This window comes from Rana temporaria, chromosome 9, assembly GCF_905171775.1.
Source record: "Rana temporaria chromosome 9, aRanTem1.1, whole genome shotgun sequence".
Taxonomy (NCBI): domain Eukaryota; kingdom Metazoa; phylum Chordata; class Amphibia; order Anura; family Ranidae; genus Rana; species Rana temporaria.
Window position 1 is genome coordinate 169,113,208 of NC_053497.1, and position 18,595 is coordinate 169,131,802.

The 18,595-nt window shown below is 48.9% G+C and overlaps 1 protein-coding gene across 1 annotated transcript in view; it reads left to right on the plus strand.

Annotated features, from left to right (window-relative positions):
* PHF1 (PHD finger protein 1) overlaps positions 1-18,595 on the plus strand; it is a 95,713-nt gene that overhangs the window by 46,368 nt on the left and 30,750 nt on the right. Inside the window, exons 2-7 of the mRNA XM_040324975.1 lie at positions 4,811-5,001; positions 9,322-9,403; positions 9,520-9,615; positions 15,726-15,826; positions 15,904-16,052; positions 16,230-16,325. Of these exons, the coding sequence (XP_040180909.1) occupies positions 4,828-5,001; positions 9,322-9,403; positions 9,520-9,615; positions 15,726-15,826; positions 15,904-16,052; positions 16,230-16,325 (698 nt within the window). The 5' untranslated portion in view covers positions 4,811-4,827. The remainder of the gene's footprint in view (positions 1-4,810; positions 5,002-9,321; positions 9,404-9,519; positions 9,616-15,725; positions 15,827-15,903; positions 16,053-16,229; positions 16,326-18,595) is intronic.

Below are 18,595 nucleotides of genomic sequence, written 5' to 3' on the forward strand. Positions count from 1 at the left end.
ATGCAAATTGCATACTTACGCCGATTCACAAACGTACGTGCGGCCGGCGCTCGGTTTTTACGTCGTTTGCGTACGTCGTTTTCGCCATAAGGCTGCTCCTGCTATTAGGAGGCGCAGCCAATGTTAAGTATGGACGTCGTTCCAGCGTCGCGATTTCAACATTTTACATTGTTTGCGTAAGTCGTTCACGTCGATACCAATGATGTCCTTGCGACATCAATTACCGCAATGCACGTCGAGAAATTTTAGGGACGGCGCATGCGCAGTAGGTTCGGCACGGGAACGCGCCTAATTTAAATGATCCACGCCCCCTACGGGATCATTTGAATTACGCGCGCTTACGCCGGCCCCTTTTACGCTACGCCGCCGCAACTTTACAGGCAAGTGCTTTGTGAATCAAGCACTTGCCTGTAAAACTTGCGGCCGCGTAACGTAAATGTCATACGTTACGCCGCCGCAGTTTTGCGCGCCCCTACCTGAATCTGGCCCAATATTTTTTACTTTTTTATTTAATAAATTACATCATTTTTAAAACAAAAACATATTTTTTCTTCAGTTTAGGCCGATAAGTATTCTTCTACATATTTTTGGTAAAAAAAAAAATCGCAATAAGCGTATATTGATTGGTTTGCGCAAATGTTATAGCGTCTACAAATAGGTGATAGATTTATGGCGTTTTTATTTTATACATTTTTTTACTAGTATTGGCGGCGAACACATCGGACACTTTTGACACGTTTTTGGGATCATTCACATTTATACAGCGATTAGTGCTATAAATATGCATTGATTACTGTGTAAATGTGACTGGCAGGGAAGGGGTTAACCACTAGGGGGCGCTGAAGGGGTTAATATGTTCCCTAAGGTGTGTTCTAACTGTAGGGGGGAGGGGACTCTCAAGGGGAGGAGACTGATGTGTGTTCCTCTGTACTGGGAACACACATTGGTCTCCTCACCGCTGACAGGAGGTGGATCTGTTTGTTTACACACACAGATCCACACTCCTGCCGTGATCACCGGCAATCGCAGCCGCCGGGCACCCGTGCCAGGTCACGAGCGTTGGCGCGCGTGCGCGCCCTAGATCGCCGGGAACACAGGACATCATATGACGTCCACCCGGATCGAGGGAGGGTTCCTGCCGGCGTTATTTTACAATGCGCCGGTAGGGAAGGGGTTAATGACCAGGCCATTTTTTTGCGATACGGCACTGCGTCGCTTTAACTGACAATTGCGCCTTTGTACACAAACAAGATTTGTGTCCTTTTTTCCCCCACAAATAGAGCTTTATTTTGGTGGTATTTGATCACCTCTGCATTTTTTTGTTTTCGTTGGAACAAAAAAAAGAGCGACAATTTTGAAACCACAAAACAATATTTTTAACTTTTTGCTACAATAAATATCCCAATTTTTTTTAAAAAACGAATTTCCTCATCAGTTTAGGCCAATATGTATTCTTGTACATATTTTTGGTAAAAAAAATAAAAAAATCGCAATAAGCGTATATTGATTGGTTTGTGTAAAAGTTATCTACATTTTACTAGTAATGGCGGTGATCAGTGATTTTTAGTGGGACTGCGATATTACGGCAGACACATCGGACACTTTTGACACATTTTTGGGACCACTGACATTTATACAGCGATCAGTGCTAAAAATAGTCACTGATTACTGTATAAATGTCACTGGCAGGGAAGGGGTTAACACTAGGGGGCGGTCAAGGGGTTAAGTGTTTTCCAGGGAGGTGTTTCTAACAGTGTACTGACAAGAGAAGGAGAGAGATCACTGGGGTAGATTCAGGTACATTTGCGCTTTTTTTACAGAGGCGCAGGGCAACGTTTTTGCCCTGCGCCCCCGCAAATTTTCTGCGCTACCCGCGATTCACGGAGCAGTAGCTCCGTAAATTGCGTGGGTGCTCCCGCAAAATGCCCAGCGTAAGCGCACGCAATTTAAATGATCCCGTAAGGGGCGGGAATCATTTAAATTAGGCGCATTCCCGTGCCGAGCATAGAGCGCATGCTCCGTCGGGAAACTTTCCCGACGTGCATTGCGGCAAATGACGTCACAAGAACGTCATTTGCTTCAAAGTGAACGTGAATGGCGTCCAGCGCCATTCACGATTCACTTACGCAAACTACGTAAAGTTCAAATTTCGCGACGCGGGAACGACGGGTATACGTAACATTGGCTGCCCCTGCTAATAGCAGGGGCAGCCTTACGCGAAAACCGCCGTACGCAAACGACGTAAACTGCGTACGCAGGGCTCGCGTAACGTTGTGAATCGGCGTTAGTATGCAATTTGCATACTATACGCTGAGCACAACGGGAACGCCACCTAGCGGCCATCGCAAGAATGCAGCCTAAGATATGCGGGCATAAGAGCCTTCTGCCGCGCATATCTTAGGCTGCAGTCAGCGTAACAAGCTTTCTGAATACAGAACACTTGTTACGCCCGGGCAAGTAAGCAATTGCGCTGCGTAACTATGGTTACGCAGGCGCAATTGCTCTCTAAATCCGGGCCACTGTTCCTAACCACTAGGAACAGCAAATCTGCGCCCTCTAGAGCTTTTTAAAGCGTACAATGACAGTGATTCACCCAGGAGAGCCAACCATGTTAACAAACTTGTTATACTTCCCTCCTGTGTGCAGTTGGTTTTGCGCAGAGCAGCCCCGGATCCTCCTCTTCTCAGGTCGCTGTTGGCTTCTCCTGGCCCCTTCCTCCTGTTCAAGTGCCCCCACAGCAAGGAGCTTGCTATGGGGGCACCCGAGCCAAGTCACAGCTCCCTGTGTCCATTCAGACACGGAACCCCAACCCCCTCTCCCCTGATTGGCTAACTAACAGCTGTGGGAGCCAGTGGCGCTGCTGCTGTGTCTCAGCCAATCAGGAGGAGGACATCGCTGGACAGAGATGGGGCTCAGGTAAGTATTAGGGGGTGCTGAGGAGGCTGCTACACACCCTGCACCCTTCAACTAGGGCCCGGATTCAAGAAGCAATTGCGCCTGTGTAACCATAGTTACACAGCGCAATTGCTTACTTGCCCCGGTGTAACGAATGCTCCTGATTCAGGAACCTCGTTACGCCGACTACAGCCTAAGATATGCGCGGCATAAGGCTCTTATGCCCGCATATCTTAGGCTGCATTCTTGCGATGGCCGCTAGGTGGCGTTCCCGTTGTGCTCAGCGTATAGTATGCAAATTGCATACTAACGCCGATTCACAACGTTACCCTGCGTACGCAGTTTACGTCGTTTCCGTACGGCGTTTTTTGCGTAAGGCTGCCCCTGCTATTAGCAGGGGCAGCCAATGCTACGTATACCCGTCGTTCCCGCGTCGCGAAATTTCAAATTTACGTAGTTTGCGTAAGTGATTCGTGAATGGCGCTGGACGCCATTCACGTTCACTTTGAAGCAAAAGCGACGTCATTTGCCGCAATGCACGTTGGGAAAGTTTCCAGACGGAGCATGCGCTCTACGATCGGCGCGGGAACGCGCCTAATTTAAATGATTCTCGCCCCCTACGGGATCATTTAAATTGCACGCGCTTACGCCGGGCATTTTGCCGGCGCGCCCACGCAATTTACGGAGCTACTGCTCCGTGAATCAAGGGCAGCGCAGTAAATTTGCGAGGGCGCAGGGCAAAAATGTTGCCCTGCGCCTCCGTAAAAAATGCGCAAATCTACCTGAATCCGGGCCTAGGTTAGTACGGCATCCCCGACATCCCTCCACGTGTGCATCTGCCTTGTTAATGTAAGCTGCCATGGCTGCTATGTTTGCACGGCATCCCCAGCGTCCCTCCAGACAGACATGGGCCGCATGCTAAACACTCTGGGGCCGTTTGCGCGCTATAAATGCATTCCTTTGATTTATAGTCTTTTGGTCTTGGCCAATCTTTATTCAATGCAGGAAGCAGTGATATGTAAACCAAATTTGACTTCTAAATACTGTTCTGAGATGTCCTTTAAGATGGGTTCTAGTTGGTTGATATGGGTTATTACCCTCTCTACACATTATGGGCCAGATTCACAAAAGGGATACGACGGCGTTTCTCCTGATACGCCGTCGTATCTCTGTTTCTATCTATGCGACTGATTCATAGAATCAGTTACGCATAGATATCCCTAAGATCCGACAGGTGTAATTGTTTTACACTGTCGGATCTTAGGATGCAGTACCGCGGCCGCCGCTGGGGGGAGTTCGCGTCGTAAACCAGCGTCGGGTATGCAAATTAGGAGTTACGGCGATCCACGACGGATTTTCGCGTTCGCTACGTCGCCGCTAGTCTAGTTTCCCGTCGCAAAGTTAGTCATTATTTGACCTGCCCTAACTTTACACAGCAATCGTATTGCTGTCTAAAGTATGGGCGTCGTTCCCGCGTCGAAATTTAAAATTTAACGTCGTTTGCGTAACACGTCCGGGAATACGGAAGTACGCTACGCGCGTCGCCGTTCGAAAAAATGACATCACAGCGGGCAAAGCACGACGGGAATTTGCGAAACTGAGCATGCGCAGTAGGTCCGGCGCGGGAGCGCGCCTAATTTAAATGGCACACGCCCATTTGAATTGGCCCGCCTTGCACCGGAGGCCGCCGGCGTAGTTTTCATTGCAAGTGCTTTGTGAATCAGGCACTTGCGATGAAAACTTGCGGCGGTGTAACGTATCTACGATGCGTTACGCCGCCGCGATTCTACGTGAATCTGGCCCTATGTTCCTCCTTTGAGCTGCCTCATCAATCAAGCCAGAAAAGTGTATGATGATTCATGTTCTTCCAGACATCTCTTCTCTTGTTTATCTCTTCAATTTTTTGTTTCTGCAGGTTCTTTTTAAAATGTGATGGAGGGAAGGGAGACCCCGACCCGACCCAGCCGTACCAGTCCCGCCAGCCCAAGGGTCACCCCTGCCCTGGTGAAACGCCCCCGTTTTCAGACACTGGCTCGCTTCTGGGAGGGTCAAGACGTTTTGGCCCGGTGGACGGACGGACTGCTGTACCTGGGCATTATAAAGAAAGTAAGGATTGTTTTATATACCTTCCATGGGATTCTGTGTGGATATTCCTTTCTATATTGCTTTGCACATTCTCATATATTGTATGTAGTCATTTACAGTGTACCTTAAATGCGCCAATCCATCAGACTTTTATCATTTCAAAGCTGAGCGCCAAGCAGATAAAAAAGACACAATATGATGCAGCTCTGTAATGAATACATCATTAAAGTGATTGTAAATGCTTGTTTTTTTATTTTTTTATTAACCACTTAAGCCCCGGACCAAAATGCAGCTAAACGCCCAGGCCAGGTTTTGCGATTCGGCACTGCGTCACTTTAACTGACAATTGCGCGGTCGTGCAACGTGGCTCCCAAACAAAATTGACGTCCTTTTTCCCCACAAATAGAGCTTTCTTTTGGTGGTATTTGATCACCTCTGCGGTTTTTATTTTTTGCGCTATAAACAAAAATAGAGCGACAATTTTGAAAAAAAAACCAATATTTTTTACTTTTTGCTATAATAAATATCCCCCAAAAATATATAAAAAAAAATGTTTTCCTCAGTTTTGGCCGATACGTATTCTTCTACCAATTTTTGGTTAAAAAAAAAATCGCAATAAGCGTTTATCGATTGGTTTGCTCAAAATTGGAAGCGTTTACAAAATAGGGGATAGTTTTATGGCATTTTTCTTAATAGTTTTTTTTTTACTACTAATGGCGGCGATCAGTGATTTTTTTTGGGACTTTGACATTATGGCGGACACATCTGACACTTTTGACACATTTTTGGGACCATTGTCATTTTCACAGCGATAAGTGCTATAAAAATGCACTGATTACTGTGAAAATTACACTGGCAGTGAAGGGGTTAACCACTAGGGGGCGCTCAAGGGTTAAGTGTGCCCTAAGGGAGTGATTCTTACTGTAGGGGGCGGGGCTGGACGTATGACATCACTGATCGTCGTTCCCTATAACAGGGAACAGTGACGAGCCACAGAGAAGAACGGGGGAAGGTTTGTTTACACTTATCTCTCCCCGTTCTTCAGCTCCTGTGACCGATCGCGGGACACCGGCGGCGATCGGGTCCACGGGTCCCGCGGGCATAGTCACGGAGCGGGTCGCAAACGTTCTGCTGACATATATAAGGCCGCGTACACACGGTCGGACAAAACCGATGAGAATGGACCGAGGTTCAGTTTCATCAGTCCAAACCGACCGTGTGTATAGCCCATCGGTCTGTTTTCCTTCGGTCCAAAATTTTAAAACATGCTTCAAAACAGAACCGATGGACCGCTGCCCGATCGGTCCAAACCGATGGTTAGTACAGAAAGCATCGGTTCAAAACCCGCGCATGCTCAGAAGCAAGTCGACGCATGCTTGGAAGCCTTGAACTTCGTTTTATTCAGCACGTTGTGTGTTTTACGTCACCGCGTTCTGACCCGATCGGTTTTTGGAACGATGGTGTTTACGCACATCAGACCACTTCAGCGGGGAACCGATGGAAATGGCCCGTCGGACCATTCTCATCGGTTTGAAACGACCGTGTGTACGCGGCCTAAGCGTTAGGCGGTCCTTAAGTGGTTAAGGGCCAACCTCTCCTTTCCATCTCCGCTGCTACCCCCTATCCATGTGCCTGACCCCTTTCAGGATGTCGGGTGCATGATTTACAGCTGCGGGGCTTCCAAATAGGATGGTCTCCGGTCGCAGAGCATTGCGCTTGGAGTCCACCCAGGTGCGTTAGAAAAACAAATGCATATTCGCTTTTCTAACACTGAATCACCTCTCCGCCTATCAGGAAGAGCCGGTCTGATACCCATATCCTGATTGGCTGAAAGGACAGGCGATCCTATTGGATGCCTAGGAGGAGGAGGAGGGAGATACACGGCGGAAGCCAGTGCAGTGTCACATTCTGCTGCCTATCGTAGAATGCTGCGGAAGTCACGTGGCGGACAACTGCGAATGCGCAATGCATTCCAACTGCAAGTGCGATGCGTTCCACAGGATTTACGACACTACCCTTCAGTGAACCCATCACAATTTGTCACGGAAGTGACGTATTACCATAGACGGAGCGGGGGGGAGATAGAGAGAGACACATTCAGAGCGAGAGAGAAATAGAGATACTGGGCCAGATTCTCAGAAGAGTTACGACGGTGTATCTCAGAAAACACCGTCGTATCTCTGTTTCTGAGCCCGGGTATCTATGCGAGTGATTCCTAGAATCATTTTCACATAGATACGGCCAAGATCCGACAGGTGTAAGTCACTTACACCGTCAGGTCTTAGATGTAATGCAACGCCGGCCACTAGGTGGCGTTTACTTCAGGTCTCATTTGACTATGCAAATGAGCCTGATACGCCGATTCCCGAACGAATTTGCGTCGCGTACTCGTCGTTTCCGTAAGCGTAAGGTTACCCCTGCTATATGAGGGGTAACCTTACGCCAGTCCGCCGTATGCCATGTTAAGTATGGCGTCGGGTCCGCGTCGTCGTTTTCCGTCGGTTACGTCGTTTTCCTAAGTCGTTCTTGAATACGACTTTACGTCAGCGTCATTGCCGTTTTCCATTGTGAGCTGGAGCATGCGCACTGGGCTATTTTTCAGTCCGGCGCATGCGCAATTCAATCGGCGCGGGGGCGCGCTTAATTTGAATGCAAGCCGCCCCCTTCGAATTACGCGGCCATACGCTGGGCCATTTACACTACGCCGCCGCAAATTACGGAGCAAGTGTTTGGGGAATACGACACTTGCTCCTGTAAGTTGCGGCGGCGTAGTGTAAATGGCTTACACTACGCCAACGCCGATTCTTAGAGAATCTGGCCCTCTGAGATACATTCAGAGCGAGAGAGGGATACAGATATAGAGATACTGAGAGAGAACCGGGGCTCAGGGAGGGGATTACCTCCCTTATGTGCATTACTTCCCTTATATAAAATATATGTACACCATCTCTCTCTCGCTCCGAATGTATCTCAGTATCTCTATATCTCTATTTCTCTCTCGCTCTGAATGTGTCTCTCTCTCTCTCCCCCCTGCTCCGTCTATGGTAATACGTCACTTCTGTGACAAATTGTCATGGGTTCACTGAAGGGTAGTGTCATAGGGCCAGATCCACAAATATCGGGCGTAACTTAACTTTTCCCATTTAAGTTACACTGCCGCAAATTGTCCAAGTTAGTGCCCGATCCACAAAGCACTTACCTTGAAATTTGCGGCGGTGTAACTTAAAAGGCGTGCCGAATCTAATGGGGCGAGTCCCATTTAAATTAGGCTCCCGCGCCGGACGTACTGCGCATGCTCCGTCGAGTAACTTACCCGACGTGCATTGCGCTAACAGACGTCGCTCCGACGTCATTTGCTTAGACGGTAACGTAAATGGCGTCCAGCGCCATTCACGGACGTCTTACGCAAACGACGTAGAGTTTGAATTTTCGACGCGGGAACGACGGCCATACTTAATAGGGCTTAGTCAAATAGGACTCAGCCCTATTTTTACACGGCGTAACTCGACGTAAACGACGTAGATTTAGAGCGACGGGCCCGTCGGAGCGTTCGTGGATCGCCGTAAGTGTTCATTTGCATATTCTACGCCGGCCGCAATGGCCTCGCCACCTAGCGGCCGGCCTAGAATTGCATCCTTAAGATCCGACAGTGTAATTCAATTACACATGTCGGATCTTCTGTCTATCTCTTGGAAACTGATTCTGTGGATCAGTTCCAAAGATAGAAACAGGGATACGACGGCGTGTCAGTAGATACGCCGTCGTATCTCTTTTGAGGATATGGCCCATAAATCCTGTGGAATGCATCGCATTTGCCGTTGGAGCGCATTGCGCATGCGCAGTTGGCCGCTACGTGACTTCCGCAGCATTCTGCGATAGGGAGCAGAATATGACAACACACCGGCGCGATCCACAGAAGAAGGAAGAAAAAAAGCTGCCGCTCGCCGGCAAACAGCCACCCCAAAAGAAAAAAAAACACCAGCTGCTACTGCCTGCCAGACAGGACTATGCTGTGTAAATCTCACAACTGAATATGAGAAAAATACATATTCGTTGACAGATTTATCAGTCCCTTGTATGTATTTCATCTGTGTATTTAGCTGTTTGCCTGGAGTTCGCCCTACTATTAGAACTGATGTATCAAAGTGTAGAATGTCTGCGACTCTTCTTTACACAAATCAAATAGATTCCAATCTGCAGTGTAGAATGACGGTTGTCGGATGAACTGGGGAATACTGTCACCACTTTGCTCGCTAAGCTGCATTCTCTTCTCCTCCTCGGGGGTGTTATCTTCTCACTCACATCTCATAAACTCTTCTCTGTGTCCCTCACTTACTGCAGGTGGATAGTGCACAAGAGACGTGTCTGGTCCGCTTTGAAGATAACTCCCAGTTCTCAGTGCTGTGGAAGGACATCTTTCCTCGTAAGATCTCATATTCCGCTTTGATGACTGTAACTGTCGTAATTAATAATTCATGGTGGAATTCCTGCAGCCACGCATGGCGGATTCATGAATTATCCTCTCTTCTTATTCCATAGCCGCCGTCCCGGGGAAGGAGCAGCTGTGCTGCGTGTGTAACTCGCAGTCGTGTACCTCTGACAATAAACTCGTGCATTGTGGGAAGTGCAAGCACGGTGAGTACAAAGTACCATCATTTGTCTCCAGTACATTGTATTAGCTGTTATAAGCTTTGATTGCTGTTAGGCATTTCATAAATCTCTAATCATTCATTTCATGATCAGACCAAATTTATTAGCGTCAGTAAAGTGGTTGTAAATCGCTGAAAAAACCCCCCCCAAAAACCTGCAAGACAATGGCATAATGTGTTGCCGTGTTTCCCCCGAAAATAAGCCTGGGTCTAATATTCATTTTTGCAACCAAAAACACAGTAGGCCTTGTTTTCGGGGTAGGGCTTGAAATTCAATCCCCAGGATGAACATCGTAAAATTGCTTGCAAACTGCCAGAATCCCACCACAGCAGAATATAATGCAAAAGGTATGTGTCTCTGCAATCCAACCGTGTCACATACCTTCCCACAGCACCGCTCTGCGCTTCCGTGACACATCTGATCAGTCTTCCCTGGCGCAAGCACGGCAGAGGGAGGGGGCCTGAGATCCCCTGATGACAGCTGACAGAGGAGGAGAGCAGCGGGGATCAGCTGAGCGCAGCTCAGCGCTTCCGTGACCCGCCTAAGCTTTCTTACCCACTCCGAGCTTTGCAGATGGAGGGGGCCTGAGATCCCCCAATAACAGCTGGCAGAAGAGGAGAGCAGCGGGGATAAGCTGAGCGCAGCTCGGCTATTCCGTGACCAGCCTAGCTCTCTTACCCGCTCCGAGATCCCCAAAGACAGCTGGCAGAAGAGGAGAGCAGCTGAGTGCGGCTCGGCATTTCCGTGACCCACCTGAGCTCTCTTACCCACTCAGAACTTTGCAGAGGGAGGGGGGCCCAAGAACCCAGATGACAGCTGTCAGAAGAGGAGAGCAGCAGGGATCAGCTGAGCGTGGCTCGGCTCTTCCATGACCCGCCTGAGCTCTCTTACCCACTCCGAGATTCCCGATGACAGCTGGCAAAAGAGGAGAGCAGCAGAGATCAGCTGAGCGCGACTCTGTGCTTCCGTGACCCGCCTGAGCTCTCTTAACCGCTCCGAACTTTGCAGAGGGAGGGGGGCCCGAGATCCTAGATGACAGCTGGCAGAAGCGGAGAGCAGCGAGGATCAGCTGAGCGCGTCTCGGTGCTTCTGTGACCCACCTGAGCTCTCTTACCCACTCAGAACTTTGCAGAGGGAGGGGGGTCCAAGAACCCAGATGACAGCTGGCAGAAGAGGAGAGCAGCGGGGATTAGCTGAGCGTGGCTCGGCTCTTCCATGACCCGCCTGAGCTCTCTTACCCACTACGAGATTCCCAATCACAGCTGGCAGAAGAGAAGAGCAGTGGGGATCAGCTGAGCGTGGCTCGGCTCTTCCATGACTCGCCTGAGCTCTCTTACCCACTCCAAGATTCCCAATGACAGCTGGCAGAAGAGGAGAGCAGCGGGGATCAGCTGAGCGCGACTCTGTGCTTCCGTGACCCGCCTGAGCTCTCTTACCCGCTCCGAACTTTGCAGAGGGAGGGGGGCCCGAGATCCAAGATGACAGCTGGCAGAAGAGGAGAGCAGCGAGGATCAGCTGAGCGCGACTCGGCTATTCCGTGACCCGCCTAAGCTCTCTTACCCGCTCCGAGATCCCCGATGACAGCTGGCAGAAGAGGAGAGCAGCTGAGTGCGGCTCGGCATTTCCGTGACCCACCTGAGCTCTCTTACCCACTCAGAACTTTGCAGAGGGAGGGGGGCCCAAGAACTCAGATGACAGCTGTCAGAAGAGGAGAGCAGCAGGGATCAGCTGAGCGTGGCTCGGCTCTTCCATGACCTGCCTGAGCTCTCTTACCCACCCTGAGATTCCCGATGACAGCTGGCAGAAGAGGAGAGCAGCGGGGATCAGCTGAGCGCGACTCTGTGCTTCCGTGACCCGCCTGAGCTCCTTTAACCGCTCCGAACTTTGCAGAGGGAGGGGGGCCCGAGATCCTAGATGACAGCTGGCAGAAGCGGAGAGCAGCGAGGATCAGCTGAGTGCGACTCTGTGCTTCCGTGAACCGCCTGAGCTCTTGTACCCACTCAGAACTTTGCAGAGGGAGGGGGGCCCGAGATCCCCAGATAAAAGTTGGGAGAAGAGGGGGATTCCAGCAGCAATAGAGAGGACTCCAGCAGCCCACAACCACCCTAAACTAGGGCTTATTTTAGGTGTAGGGCTTATATTGCAGCCCTCCTGGAAAATCGGGGTAGGTCTTATTTTTGGGGTAGGTAGGAAACACAATAGTATACTAGCACATTATGAAATACTTACCTTAGAATGAAGCCCTTCCAGCGGCGCCCGGTCACTGCTGAGAGGGCTGACGTGTTCCCCGGCCTTTCTTTTGGGTTTGCGGGCTCTGGTGCTGTGAGTGGCCAGAGCCGCGATGATGTCACTTCCACGCATGTGCGCAGTTCTGGCAAGAAGCTCTGAAGGTCCAGCACGGTATGCCAGATCTTCAGAGCGTGTCCGCGGCTGGGCTGCATGCAGGGTGCACGGTTGCACGTTTAGGAGATGTTCATATTACCTACAGGTATGCCATATTATAGGCATACCTGTAGGTAAAAATAACAAAGCTTGTGAGTCCGTCGGACACAATCATGGTAAAGAGTCTATGATGTAAGTGCTGTGGGGAACCAGCTTATGCTTAATTATTTCTGGATGGCTCAGATCTTTGTTCAAGCCTATTATCTTAAAGATTGGGTTCCACTCTTTCCTGTTGAAGCTCACTCTACTAGGTCTGTGAGTGCCCCCTGGGCTTTTTGGCATCGGGCAACTGTTTCCCAGATTTTCAAGCCTGCCACCTGATCTTCTGTTCACATTCTTGTAAAACACAAGGGGCCAGATCCACAAAGATCTGCCTATCTTTAGGCAGGCGTAACGTATCTCAGATACACTACGCCTCCGTAACTTAGAGCGTAGTTTCCGTATCCTGAAAGATTTTGCGCCGTAAGTTACGGCGGCGTAGTGTAAATGTGTCGGCGTAAGGGCGCGCAATTCAAATGACTAAGATGTGGGCGGGTTTTATGTTAATTCATCTTGACCCCACGTAAATGACGTTTTTTTTTTTAATGGCGCATGTGCCGTACGTGGGAGTATCCCAGTGCGCATGCTCGAAATCACGTCGCAAATAGTCAATGCTTTTGACGTGAACGTAATTTACGCAAAGCCCTATTCGCGAACGTTTTACGCAAACAACGGAAACGACGGAAAATTCGACGCTGTCCCGACGTCCATACTTAACATTGCGTACGCCTCATAGACCCCGCCGAAAAAAGCCTTACATAAACGACGGAAAAAAATGCGCCGGGCGGACGTACGTTCTGAGAATCGGCGTATTTAGCTAATTTGCATACTCTACGCGGAAATCAACGGAAGCGCCACCTAGCGGCCAGCGTAAATATGCACCTAAGATCCGACGCCGTACTAAGGCCCCGTACACACGAGAGGATCGATCCGCTGAAATTGATCCGCGGATCGGTTTCAGCGGATAGATCCGCTGGTGTGTACGATCCAGCGGATATTTATCCGCGGATATATTTCGGGCCGACCGATTTCCAGCGGATAAAAATTTCTTAGCATGCATCGATCCGGTGGTCTGTACAGACTCACCGGATCGATCCGTCCGAACCCATCCCTCGCATGCGTCGTAATGATTCGACGCATGCGTGGAATTCCTTATATGACAGCGTCGCGCACGTCGCCGCGTCATCACGGCGACGGCGCGACACGTCATCGCGATGGGAATTCGGCGCGGATTTCGATCCGATGGTGTGTACACTCCATCGGATCAAAATCCTCAGAGGATTTATCCGCGGAAACGGTCCGAAGGACCGTATCCGCGGATAAATCCTATCGTGTGTACTAGGCATAAGACGTACGTCAGTCGGATCTAGCCCACATTCAGGCGTATCTTGTTTTGTGGATGCGCCGGCGCATCCTAGAAGTTACGTATCAATAGATACGCCGACGTAACTCTTTGTGGATCTGGCCCAAGGTGGATGTTCTGGTCTCTTCTGATGCCAGCTTCGGGTGCAGGGGTCCTTCAGGCAGCCTTGGCTGGCTGATGTTTTTTTCCGTTAGCCAGCATCTAAAACTACATGTAGGGGATATTATAACCCAATTGTCTTTGAATAACAGAATCCTGTGTTTCCTAATCTCCCCCAAGAAACTGATTTTACTGTAAGCATAAATATCCTATTCTGTTATGCAATTTTCAGCCTGTATGTTGTCAAAAGATTTGGCTGTCTTGGCGATCATGTGATTGGGAACCATCCTAATTGGTTCCCAATAATAGAGACTTTCATCTGTCAGTGAGGTGGTGTGGAATTGGGGTGATTATACTCATATGGTAGGTGCTTTTCCAACGAGTTGCGTCAGTCCAAACTGTATTTTAAAGGGTGGCGGCCCACGTTTATTGAACAAAACGGAAAGTTTACATAAACGTCAGTTGCCCACACTGGGGTTCTTCCACATCAACATAAATTGACAACTGAAAATGCAGAGCCACCTGGCTCCCTTGTCAGCAGTGCAGGGTCCTGGGTATAGTAACACTTTAACCCTTAATGCGAGCCCACCATTTTCACAGTGGCAGGGCATCACACTGTCACAGCGGTCTGACAGTTAGGCCACGTACACACGGTCGAACATGTCCGCTGAAACTGGTCCGCGGACCAGTTTCCACGGACATGTCCGGCCGTGTGTACGGCCTAGCGGACAGGTTTCCAGCGGACAAAAGTTTCTTAGCAAGCTAAGAAACTTGTCCACTGGAAACATGTCCGTCGGACATGTCCGATGGTTAGTACACCTAATCGGACATGTCCGCTGGTTATGACGTGTAAACCAGCGTCCTGAAATCCCGCGCATGCGTCGAATTGATTCGACGCCTGCGTGGAAGCATTGCACTTCCGGGTTTGAGAACGTCAGTGTCTTCTACGTCACCGCGTTCTCTGTCCGCGGGGATTTTGGTCTGATGGTGTGTACACACATCAGACCAAAAGCTCCCAGGAGACATGTCCGATGAAAACGGTCCGCGGACTGTTTTCATCGGACATGTCTCCTCGTGTGTACGGGGCCTTAGGGTTTTAGCTGTCAAGTGAGGAACATAGCTTAACCACTTGCCGACCTCCTCATGTAGATATACGTCAGCAGAATGGCACGGACAGGCACATCAACGTACCTGTACGTGCTCTGCTTGACGTGGGTGGGGGGTCCGATCGGGACCCCCCCCCCCCGGTACTTGCGGCGGTCGGGTTCCCTCGGGGAGCGATCCGGGACGACGGCGCAGCTATTCGTTTATAGCCGCTCCATCGCGGCTTCCCCGTGCTTCACTGTGGCGGCTGTATCGATCGAGTGATCCCTTATATAAGGGAGACTCGATCGATGACATCAGTCCTACAGCCACACCCCCCTAAAGTTGTAAACACACACAAAGTGAACACTAACTCCTACAGCGCCCCCTGTGGTTAACTCCCAAACTGCAACTGTCATTTTCACAATAAACAATGCAATTTAAATGCATTTTTTTGCTGTGAAAATGACAGTGGTCCCAAAAATGTGTCAAAATTGTCCGAATTGTCCGCCATAATGTCGCAGTCACGAAAAAAATCGCTGATCGCCGCCATTAGTAGTAAAAAAAAAAAAATGAATAAAAATGCAATAAAACTATCCCCTATTTTGTAAACGCTATAAATTTTGCGCTAACCAATCGATAAACGCTTATTGCGATTTTTTTTACCAAAAATAGGTAAACGAATACGTATCGTCCTAAACTGAGGAAAAAAAAAATTTTAGATATGTTTTTGGGGGATATTTATTATAGCAAAAAGTAAAAAATATTGAATTTTTTTCAAAATTGTCGCTCTATTTTTGTTTATAGCGCAAAAAATAAAAACTGCAAAGGTGATCAAATACCACCAAAAGAAAGCTCTATTTGTGGGGAAAAAAGGACGCCAATTTTGTTTGGGAGCCACGTTGCACGACCGCGCAATTGTCTGTTAAAGCGACGCAGTGCCGAATTGTAAAAACCCCTTGGGTCATTTATCAGCATATTGGTCCGGTCCTTAAGTGGTTAAAGAAAGTACCGTGGGCATTACGTTGGACTTTATTGAATATAATGATCTTTGCTTTGTGTTTTACAGCTTATCACCAGGAATGCCATGTCCCCAGTGTCCCCTGTGATACAGATAGTCCCGGCAGTTCCTGGATGTGCAGACAATGTGTCTTTGCTGTGGCTACCAAGGTATATCTGTTCTCTCCCATAATGTGTATCCTATGGTCACTCTGTTGGACTAACCCTTTTTCCTTTCTTTATCTTAGAGAGGTGGCGCTCTCAAAAAGGGCCCTTATGCCCGCTCAATGCTACACATGAAACTGTCTTTGCCCTACCAGTTGAAGTCTTTAGAGTGGGACCCACTTCATTTAACCAATAAGCAGCAGTGTTACTGCTACTGCGGGGGGCCTGGAGAGTAAGTATGGCGTAAGTAACAGAGGGACGGGAGGTGGCGGCCAAAGGGATGGGAGGGCAGGTGGAACGGGTGGGTCCCGGTAAGTGTAAGTATGAATGCAAGGACAATAGCGGGATATGTTATGCATAGATGCCTGTTCATGTGTACATATATACACACAGATCTCTGTTTCCACAGATGGAACATGAAGATGCTTCAGTGCTGTCGCTGTCTTCAGTGGTTTCATGAGTCTTGTACACAGTGTCTGAGCAAACCCCTTTTGTACGGAGACAGGTTGGTGTTTATTGGTGTCAGGGATGGTGGGGCATTGGAGCTACTTGTCATGTGTCACGTACCTGATAGTCGAGCCCGGCGTGCAAGGAGTGGCTGCCCTTGCTCCTCTGATCACGAGACATTTTAAAAAGAGGGTCATTCACATGGATTCTCTGGCCCATACAATCAAAATGTGCCATATGTTACTCTGTGAGGATGCAGCAGCTGTATCAAAAATTGTAAAAAAATTATTTGTAAAAATTGTAACAAAATAATTTTTAAAAAGCTGAATTTTTTTTTTTTTTAATGGTAAAAAAATGTTTTTTTCATTTTTTTTAAAAATTATTAAAAAAAAAAGGCTCCATCACACGGATTGTGTGGCAGGATCCGTCTGTTACTCTATGAGGATGCAGCAGCTGTATGAACACCAGGTCTTATTTTGATAGGTGTGTAGATGCGGGTGAGTGGCCCCAAATGCAAACTGTCAATGTTCGGGGGCCATACACCTGAATTCACACACCTGTCAAATTAAGGCCTGAGGCTGTGTTCATAAAACTGCTGCATCCCCATAGAGCAGTGGTTCTCAACCTGGGGGTCGAATGACAATTTGCCAGGGGTCACCGAATCCTCGGCTGTTCCTGAAGCCCACACCGCTCTCCCAGCCTTTTCGTGGCCGCCTAGCAGGGCTGGCCCTGGAGCCTGTGGCCGCCCAGCTGGGCAGTTCCTAGAGCCGACGGCCGCCCACTCAGCCTCTTCTCAGCCGCCCATTAAGTTCACAGCATGGGTGCGGAGCAGAGACTGCCACTGATCCCACCCCCCACCAGCACTGCCACTCATTCCATTCCCCCCACCCTCCACCAAGGAGTAAGAGAAGGAATACAATGGAAGAGAGAGGAAAAGAGGGGGCAGAAAAAAGAAAAAGCGAGAGAAAGAATAAGAGAAAGAAAAAGAAAGATGGCTAGAGAGAGGGATGTGGGGGACAAGAAATTAGGATAGAGGGATATAAAGGGGAAAGAAAGGAGAACAAACATCCTAAAATGTACAATAAGGGGTTTTAATACTGTACAACTGGAAGGGACTCAGGGAGCGCCAAATGTCCGTGGGCTAGGGGTGCAAATTACTTGTATTGCCCCGGGTGCTGACAACCCACGCTATGAAAATATTACTGTTAGGGGTCCCCACAACTTTGGAAATTTTATTAAGGGGTCACGGCACTAGAAGGTTGAGAATCACTGCCATAGAGTAACATAAGCCCCAGCACCCATGTGAATGAGCCCCAAGACCTCATTTACACACAGAGGGCTAGATTCAGGTAGGGGCGCGCATAGTTACGGCGGCGCAGCGTATCGTATTTACACTACGCCGCCGCAACTTACAGGAGCAAGTGCAGTATTCACAAAGCACTTGCTCCATAAGTTGCGGCGGCGTAGCGTAAATGGGGCCGGCGTAAGCGCGCGTAATTCAAATGTGGAAGGGGGGGCGTGTTTTATGTAAATTTATGATGACCTGACGTGATTGACGTTTTGTACGAACGGGCGCATGCGCCGTCCGTGTACATATCCCAGTGTGCATTGCTCCCAAGTACGCCGCAACGACGTATTGATTTTGACGTGAACGTAAATTACGTCCAGCCCTATTCGCGAATGACTTACGCAAACTACGTAAAAAATTCAAAAATCGAAGCGGGAACGACGTCCATACTTAACATTGCGTGCGCCTCATAGAAGCAGGAGCAACGTTACGCCGAAAAAGCCTTACGTAAACGACGTAAAAAACTACCACCGGGCGCACGTATGTTTGTGAATCGGCGTATCTAGGTAATTTGCATACTCTACGCCGAAAACGGCGGAAGCGCCACCTAGCCGCCAGCGTGAGAATGCACCTTAAGATACGACGGCGTAAGAGACTTACGCCAGTCGGATCTTAGGCTAATGTCAGCGTATCTTGCTTTCTGAATACAGAAAGAAGATACGCCGGCGCAGCTTTGAATTTACGCGGCGTATCTATGGATACGCCGGCGTAATTCTTTGCTGAATCTGGCCCAGTTTCTTTTAATAGCTCAATACATCTTTATCTTTTACATTTAGAAGAATTTTGTAAGTTATGTTATCTTTGTGTCCGCTAATAATGATTTTAGTTTATTTTTTGTGAAAATATTGTTTTGATGTGTTCGGGGGGTGGGGGGTGTTGGTGGGGGGGTGGTGGTGGTGGGTGGTATGGGATGGCATTTTGGGCCTTTATCTTATTTATAGTTGCACTGTGTCTGAAAAGCTGAATGTAAAATGACAATT